Source organism: Argentina silus, assembly GCF_951799395.1.
Source record: "Argentina silus genome assembly, chromosome: 13".
Taxonomy (NCBI): Eukaryota; Metazoa; Chordata; class Actinopteri; order Argentiniformes; family Argentinidae; genus Argentina; species Argentina silus.
The window spans coordinates 1,190,157-1,199,543 of record NC_139667.1 but is presented as its reverse complement, the minus strand read 5'-3'; the positions used below and the strand labels follow the sequence as shown (position 1 = coordinate 1,199,543).

The following is a 9,387-nucleotide window of genomic DNA, read 5'->3' as shown; positions in this document are numbered from 1 at the left end:
AGTAAATATCACCCGCAATAAACTGTCTGCGTCTCTGTTTGACATTCATATTGTATGGATCCTGGTTTTCTCTTTAAAAAAAAACAATAAAAACATGTCCACATGCGGTCAAGCACTAAACGTCGTTACTACCCATCCGAAACATGTGTGCAGGCTTTTGCAGGCTCAGTCCTTCTGAAGAGAAACGGTAAGCTTGAAACTCATGAACCAAAACCATAAAGGCTACGGTGAACCAATGCAGCTTGGACCATGATTATCAATACATAAACATTTCGCTCAATTATCCATAGAATAAAGTCATTACGTATCTCCATTCTCGTTTTACAAGCAAAACAAAACGATAATCATGAACACACAACTGTATGAAAAACGAACACATTTTGAAACCATGTAGCAAACCAAATGACAATGTTTGGGGGACAAATAAATCAAATAAATTATATTTAATAATGTCGCACCAATGTAGAAAGGTAATACTTTTAGCTCATTCTGATTGGGAGAGGTCGTTCTAATAGTGCAGCACAGCTACGAGGCGTTAATGGGTCAGTCGCCGTGGGAATAACGCGCGCTGCGCCGCGCCGCGTTCCACCGACGGGAATCGGTGCAGAACACAAACAACGCATTTGGATTTCCCACACGTCATTCTTCATTCAATTTACAATTTCCTAATACAGCCATACTGTGCTTACATACCTATCATATCACATTTCATATACCTGGATATGACTATTGCGTAAAGTTAAGAAAATACAGTCCACAAATGTCCCCTAATTACGCAAACGGTTATAATGCTCTCTGGTGCATTGGCATGGTACAATTTAAGACCGGCTGTATTGCTGTTCATATATTCTAACTTACCAGCTGATTTTGTAAGAGAGTGAAACAAATAAATGTGTGATACCTCGGAGAGACATGGAAGACTGACACAGAGAGGTACATGTTCAGGCTCTGCAACATCTGAAGCGCACAAGTTTATGGAAAGCTTTCTTAAAGTCCTCGTTGGACATTGTATAGATGATCGGATTGATCAAAGAGTTCAGATAACCGAGCCAGGTGAAGAAGTCAAACAGTTCGTTGTAAAAACAAGTCGTGCAGGTGGCCACCACCAGCGTGTAAATGAAGAAAGGCAACCAGCACACGATGTACGCGCCTAATATGATCCCCAGTGTTTTCGTCGCTTTCCTTTCCCTCGCAGCTGAGATGCGTTTCTTCTCCAGCAGCGCGTCTGACACGGTCACTTTCACTTGGTTCTCACTCGCCAGCGACCCGGTGTCGCTGGAGTGCGTGTCGCTTCTTCCGCATTGTAAATACGTCGTGGACGCCACCGACCCGGGGGAGTTCGTAACCAGGTGCGCTGAAGTGAGTCTTTTTCCTACTGCCTTTTTGGGGGACTGTTTCAAGATTCTCTTACGCGCCTCGACGTATATCCTTCCGTACAGCGCGATGAGGAGCAAGGTGGGGATATAGAACGCTCCGAACGTGGAGTAGATAGTGTAGAAAATGTGGTCCGTGTTGACATCGCAGCTGGTTAGCTCCTCCGCCTTCACCTGCCGCCAGAACAGCGGGGGCAGGGAGATGGAGATGGCGATGACCCAGGCGGTTGCGATCATCCCCGCGGCGCGCGTCGGCGTGCGCTTTTTGGAATACTCGACGGCGTCAGTTATCGCCCAGTAACGGTCCAAAGCGATTACGCACAGGTGAAGGATAGACGCGGTGCAACACGTTATGTCTGACGATAACCAAATGTCACATATTACCTGCCCCAAAGTCCAGGTGTGAAGCACCGTGTACAGGACGCATATTGGCATCACCAGAATAGACACCAGTAGATCTGTGACTGCCAGTGACGCGATGAGAAAGTTGGCCGGAGTTTGCAGTTTTTTCGACTGATAAATCGTCGCAATGACAAACGCGTTAGATGAAGTCGTGGCGAGGGTAATCGCGGAGAGAATCACTGCCAGACTGGTTTGATAGGCGACACTCTCCGCGTTGTCATCCAGCTTCGGGGGTCCTGTCCCGTATGTGTCGTTGGTGGTGTTCATCGTTAGTCCAGAGGACGCAGGAGTTGGCTGGAAGTGACCGGAGATCTCCATCCTCTTAACCGCTTTTGCCCATCGTCGCTTCCGCACTTTGAGAGAGTGGTCGCTCTGAGGCTCAGCCTTCTTACCGCCACATGTCTCCGACAACGAGATATGTCAGAGTTATTTTGTGGAGGAAAGCCACTTGGGTCCGTTTCTTCTTCATTCCCTTTCATTGCTCAAGCCATCTCGTTATCATTTTGATGTGAGTTGATTTTGAAATAAATATCCATTTTATTTTTTACTCTTCCTTAAATTGTTTGGTAATTGTTTACTGTAGCTGGTTAGACACCCAATATAATCATGAAAGTTTGCGTCATACAGATGTTGCAACATCCCTCAGATGTTGAAAGGTCTTTTTTGCTAATCCTTTGGAGGAAGTGAAGGAGGTTCTTCTCCCGCCTGCTGTCTGGTTCTGTCCCTCTCCACTTGACTAGTGAGCAGACCTTCCACTCTTGGTTTTATACAGCTGCTGCAGCAGCCAGCAAACAAGCAGCATTCACAATGGTTCTTCACACATCCACTGGGTCATAGTGCCCAATGCTTCCCACCTATGATCTGTCAGAATGGGCCTCGTGCAGGAAACGATATACAAATGTCCTCTTATTTCTGTTCGTACCCACGATCCATTTGTTGTAATTTACTTAGTACCCATTGATTTCTGGGATTCACCAATGTCTTCTTATTTTTGCTCTTCTCTTAGGTAAGAGAACATTTTACGAGTGGTCGAGAGCACTCTTACCAAGATAAGAAAAAAACATCTCGTTTTCACAGTCCACAAATTGTTTGTCCAACGCAAGGAAACATAAGTTTTAAATTTGAGGAACATAAAAAAACGCATGAACATCATATTGAAATAATCAAATTTAGATTATCATATGTTTTAGAGTAATTATAATGATTGGATTATTAAATTCGTGGGCTAAAGAAATACTATTGGTCCATTGATCCCAATTAAGACTAAAAAAAACCTTGGATGATATTGCGTGCATTCAGCTTCTGAATGGCTTACATACTGCTCTTAGACGCTTTGGCCGTCCAGGCCTTAAGCAGAGAACGTGTCTTTGGAGATCGCACAGATCTATTTGATGAGACGGATGAATGGCTGCTGAGCCGTTTCAGATTGCCAAGAGCATTGCTTTTAGATTTGTGCAACAATATTGCTCAATATACTGTGCGTCCCTCTGCTGACACTGTATATACAGCATCACAAATGTTTTGCCATTGCTGGGTTTTTGATTTTCCTGTAACGCCAGTACTGACGCTTACTTTGTTTAAGTTTGATGTTTGATGTTACTGATGTTTACTTTGTTTAAGTTTATTTAACAGTACGTCGATTTCACTGCTGCTGAAGTTGCTCTTCTTCTTCTTACAGACTTTTTTTTGGTGGCATCTCTCCAATTCTTGGGCCATGTGTCAGAGTATTTGCACACGGCACCACACCTGCCCTTATGTAGTGTTTAGGGGGCGTCACGTAGGCTAATAACAACAAGCGGCCACCCGCCTCCACTGTATGATCAAGAGGGTGTATGATTCATCATCTGGGTAAGGGCAGATTTCGATGGTTAAGAACTTTCGGTGCATCTGGAGTTGACTTCTGTTATTTGTTCTCTTCACAGAAAATTAAGATAAAATAAAAGAGACATTTAAGAGAATGTGGCTGCATGAGGCCCGTTGTCTGTTTAACATAATGAATCTCTCTCACAGTGACCAAACGCTCCACTTATGCATAGCAGCTACTTATATGTATATATGCGCCATTTATCAGACGCCTTTATCCAACGCAATTTACAGTAAAATGAGTGGATACATTTATGTGTGTATCAGGGGAGGCTGGTGGAGGTAGAAATCGGGCTGACTGTAATGCATGGCCCTGACACCTGAAACTGCTTGTCATGCAATCATTAGCCATATTCCCTATGGCTAATCTAAAAATGACACATAAAAGTCTAAAATAATAATAAAAGTATATTTTCTGCATTGGTTATCTAAACACACCCATTTAGCTGTTCAGTTGTTGTTATTCAATGAATGATACATATTGGTTCTTTAAGAATGACAAATCTGAGGGGGCCTGTGACCCTTGACCCTTGTGCCCCCAATGGGCATGACGCCTCTGCGTGCAACACATGCTCTCTGACAACTAAACAGAAACATAAAGTAAACAAAGTATTGTGTGTGTGAGGCTGACGAGGGAAGGTTGCAGGCTTCACCTCTCGGCTTTGGCCTCTGCTTATTTCCAACATCTATGGTTCCCTCTCGCCACGAGGTTGTGCATCACTAAATACTGTCTCTGCTGTGGGCGTCTGCCAAACAAGGATTTATGGAATGTTTTTCTGCTCAACCAAACTTCAGATGAGACTGCAGTCCTCCGTCTCTCTCTCTCTCTCTCTCTCTCTCTCTCTCTGTCTCACTCTCTCTCTCTCTCTCTCTGTCTCACTCTCTCTCTCTCTCTCTCTCTGTCTCACTCTCTCTCTCTCTCTCTCTCTCTCTCTCTCTCTGTCTCACTCTCTCCGTCTCTCTCTCTCTCTCTCTCTCTCTCTGTCTCACTCTCTCTCTCTCTCTCTCTCTCTCTCTCTGTCTCACTCTCTCTCTCCGTCTCTCTCTCTCTCTCTCTCTCTCTCTGTCTCACTCTCTCTCTCTCTCTCAGCCAGAGATGAGTTATCTTTTTATTTATTCAATCCTGAAGGCTATTATGAACATAATGTTGTGGCATGATTCATTGTGGATATCTCTCATGGCATATGCGTATACTTTGTGATTGGCCGAGAGGCGTTCGAAGCCGTGATCTGATAACGATCATGTTACAGTTAATTCACCTATTCTGATATTCCTACTCCAGTACGTTTTAGTGTCACGTTCCCTTGACAATGTCGTTTTGGGAACTATATTTCTCAGCGCAGGGCAGAAACCGCCACAATCTGTCACGAAATAAGTACTTCAATCAATGGCTTGGCACCATTTTCGGATTTGTTGCGTGAACTTTGTTTTAAAGCAAATATGCCCTCGAGGCCGCGATTTATCGTCAAGATTGTCACGTGGTCGTCGGTTCCATGAGCGTCGTGCCTAACAATTCCCTCACCGTGAGAATATTCATGATAATCACAATCACAATCAGAATTATTTTATTTGGCCAAGTATATTTGCACATAAGGGAAACTGACTTGGTGAGGTTGGTGCATAGGACATAAAACAACATTATATAAGTAAAATATTAACAAAAATGTACAAAATAGAACAATAAATTATGTAGGCTGTGCGAGGCTAAGAGGCAATGTGGGTAGAGGAATTATTGCTTAAATCAATAATCAATGTAATAACAACAGGTCTACAATACACCATCTACAGGATTATCTCTGTTCATGCTTGGCATTAGGGAACATTATTCTCTATGTAGTCTCTACATCGCGTTATGCATTTCTGAACGTATACATCATCTTGCCTGATCTACTTATCTGTCCTTATTCACATATGTTTTCAGTATTTTTCTAGTGTAATAAACTAATATATGTTTGTAGTTTTCCCCTGGGTTTGTTTCACGTTCTGTGTTATTCAAGTTGGGCATTGATTACTCACCATCACCATCACACACACACACACACACACACACACACACACACACACACACACACACACACACACACACACACACACACACACTTTATAATGACCAATCTTTCAATTGAAATTTTTCGATTAGTATTTTTCCGCCAGAGCCTCACCTCCGACTGCCTTTCAGACTCATTTGACATTCAGATACACAATCAGAGCGTTTTCCTCTTAATGAAAATCTGTTGTTGAAATAAGCATACCAGGGGACTAATATGCCCTTTACGCACTACGCCGTTGAATTGGATTCCTATGACCATTTGTTTACCCACAATACGCTTCACAAACATTCATTAATTTAGTCATTTAAAACTACGACTGTAGCCAATGGCCACATTCACCCACAGGCTACAGCCTAACCAGAGGGGCAGTAAAGCATGTGTGTTGTTTAGGGATTTTGCAGAGAATTGCGTTCACTCGAAGCAACGGAAATGATGTTGAGAGTCTATATTTACATGACATAGTCAACATAAAAGCTATGATTATATAAAGTATCTTATCTCATTTCGTTCTTGGCATGGGGCTTCGATACGTTTGAATTCATATCAGTAAATGTGCCGATATGGGAGTGACCTCGTTACCGTGGCAACTCCTTGACAACCATTGTAGTAAGGCTCCGTCTCTCTCTGAATTGGTGTCCCGTTGATTTCAATGAGCTCCAGTATCATTTGTGGGGACTGTGTGTGCATGCGTGCGTATGTGTGTGCGTGCGTGTGTGTGTTTGTGTCTGCACGGAATGACAAAAGAGGACTGATTGAACTTCAAGGATTGCAGGATTCAACTTGTGTGTTTGTGTGTGTGTGTGTGTGTGTGTGTGTGTGTGTGTGCGGGTGTGTGTGTGTGTGTGCGTGCATGCATGTTTTTGTTTGTGTGTGTATGTGTGTGTGTGTGTGTGTGTGTGTGTGTGTGTGTGTGTGTGTGTGTGTGCGTGTGTTTGTGTGTGTGTGTGTGTGTGTGTGTGTGTGTGTGTGTGTGTGTGTGTGCGTGCGTGCGTGCGTGGATGCATGTTTTTGTTTGTGTGTGTATGTGTGTGTGTGTGTGTGTGTGTGTGCGTGTGTGTGTGTGTGTTTGTGTGTGTGTGTGTGTGTGTGTGTATGTGTGTGTGTGTGTGCGTGCGGGTGTGTGTGTGTGCGTGCATGCATGTTTTTGTTTGTGTGTGTGTGTGTGTGTGTGTGTTTGTGTGTGTGTGTGTGTGTTTGTGTGTGTGTGTTTGTGTGTGTGTGTGTGTGTGTGTATGTGTGTGTGTGTGTGTGTGTGTGCGTGCGGGTGTGTGTGTGCGTGCATGCATGTTTTTGTTTGTGTGTGTATGTGTGTGTGTGTGTGTGTGTGTGTGTGTGTGTGTGTGTGTGTTGTGTGTGTGTGTGTGTGTGTGTGTGTGTGTGTGTGTGTGTGTGTGTGTGTGTGTGTTTGTGTGTGTGTGTGTTTGTGTGTGTGTGTGTGTGTGTGTGTGGGGTCTTTTATCCAACTTTGTTGATTGCCATTCATTGATTCTAGATTCCTTGGTGGAAGTATTGAAATGACAAAAGAGGACTGATTGAACGTTGCCTTCAACTGTCTGTTCAGAACAGTCAAGGAAAACACGTCCCTGTTCCTCCGCTTTGAGTTATCTTTGTCTTGTCTTAAAGTCGGCAGTCATTTCAGGGATATTGAACATTTGTCATAATGAAGATATTTTCAATTGGTGCAACAATCATACTTTCTTCTTCCTCTTTGGCCTCTGAACAAAACCATAGAAACTTTTCGGCTACAAGAAAGAAAATCAAAAAGGAACTTGTCCGTGTTGTTTTGAGAGAGAGAGAGAGATCCAAGTTGTTGTTTTTCAAACCAGGTAGTTTGACTAACTAGAGACACTCCTCTGCGCTGGGCTGGCTTCCATCTGACGCTCTCTCTCTCTCTCTCTCTCTCTCTCTCTCTCAGTCATGTTGAATGTCAAAACCCAGGAGGTTGTTGATTCTGTGCCTGGGACATGAAAGGACATAGGACATCTCCGACTGACAACAATCAATTTGTTGTTGACAAAGTGATCGTGTGTCCTTCCCCCGTGGGCAGTGAGGCGTGGGATGATGAAAGTGTCATTGCTATGCCCTCTGGGATATCCACAGGGATGGTGTTGATAGATCAACAGCAGGGTCGTTTGTCTGATCTGTCACCAGGTGAGAAGACCTGACACTTGTGCCACCAATTAGGATGTCACTGATCAATACCCATGCCAGGGGAGGCTGGTGGAGGTAGAAATCAAAGGACGGGCTCTTTGCAATGTATGGAATGGAATGAGGAATGGTGTCAAAGTTTGATACCTTTCCTCATTCCATTCCATGCATTACAATGAGTCAGTCCTCTGATTTCTACCACCAGCCTCCCCTTACTCACACTCAATGTCATTCAGTAGGATTACTACTATTACTAGTATTGCTATTATTACTACTATTACTACTACTACTACTACTACTACTAGTAGTATTGCTACTATTACTACTATTACTAGTATTGCTACTATTACTACTATTACTACTACTACTACTATTACTAGTATTGCTACTATTACTACTTTTACTAGTATTGCTACTGCTGCTACTACTACCACTACTACTACTACTACTACCACTACTACTATTACTACTACTACTACTACTACTACCACTACCACTACTACTACTACCACTAGTACTACTACTACTACTACTACTACTACTACTACTACTACTACTACCACCCCTACTACTACTACTACTACTACTACTACTACCACTAGTACTACTACTACTACTACTACTACTACTACTACTACTACTACTACTACTACTACTACCACCCCTACTACTACTACCACTACCACTACTACTACTACCACTAGTACTACTACTACTACTACTACTACTACTACTACCACCCCTACTACTACTACCACGACTACTACTACTACTACTACTACTATTACTACTACTACTACTACTATTACTACTACTACTACTACTACTACTACTACTACCACGACTACTACTACTACTACTACTACTATTACTACTACTACTACTACTATTACTACTACTACTGCTACTAAAGTAATATCCTCTCTACTGGTCTATATGACCAGCATAATCAGAAATGTTCCTCAGGTGTCCTGCCTGATATGATGATCAATACTCCCCTGTGTTCCTCTGTTGCTCTTAATAAGCGTCTGAGAGATGAGATTTTCCTCCGCACCTGTCTCCTCACACCCTAGACAGCGGCGTTCCTGTCCAGCAGACAGCAGGCAGAGAGAGAGAATGTCGTTACGAAAGCTAAGTGTTGTTTTTATCTGGATAGGAGACTGGCATGGCTGCCAATGGGACTCATAACTGGCATGGCTGCCAATGGGACTCATAACGGGCAGTGTGTGTGTACTTGTTCCCTCATGAGGTTGTTAACGTGTGCACAAAATATTGTTTGGTTTTTAAATTGTATGAAAGGGGGTAATTAGGCTTAATGGGAATCATCAAAGATTAACAGCGTCTTAAGGGACATTTTGGGTCTCTAGTTGGAACAAGGTGCTGTTTTTCTCTCTGAATGGTTGTGTGCTTTCTTGCTCGCTCTCTCTGTCTGTCTCTCTCTCTCTTTCTCTCTCCCTCTCTCTCTCTCTCTCTCTCTCTCTCTTCTTTTCCTTGACTTACTCTATGGTTTGGTGTGAGATCAGACTGTCTCTCTCTCTCCCTCCTGTTTT

General features: G+C 43.2%; 1 protein-coding gene across 1 annotated transcript; it reads right to left on the bottom strand.

Annotated features, from left to right (window-relative positions):
• Positions 1–427: 427 nt before the first annotated feature.
• htr1b (5-hydroxytryptamine (serotonin) receptor 1B) lies at positions 428–2,042 on the bottom strand (the record flags this gene model as incomplete). Its single annotated transcript, XM_083683305.1, has 1 exon — positions 428–2,042. One exon carries the CDS (start codon positions 2,040–2,042, stop codon positions 942–944), a length of 1,101 nt encoding a protein of 366 aa, XP_083539431.1. The 3' UTR covers positions 428–941.
• Positions 2,043–9,387: the final 7,345 nt, after the last annotated feature.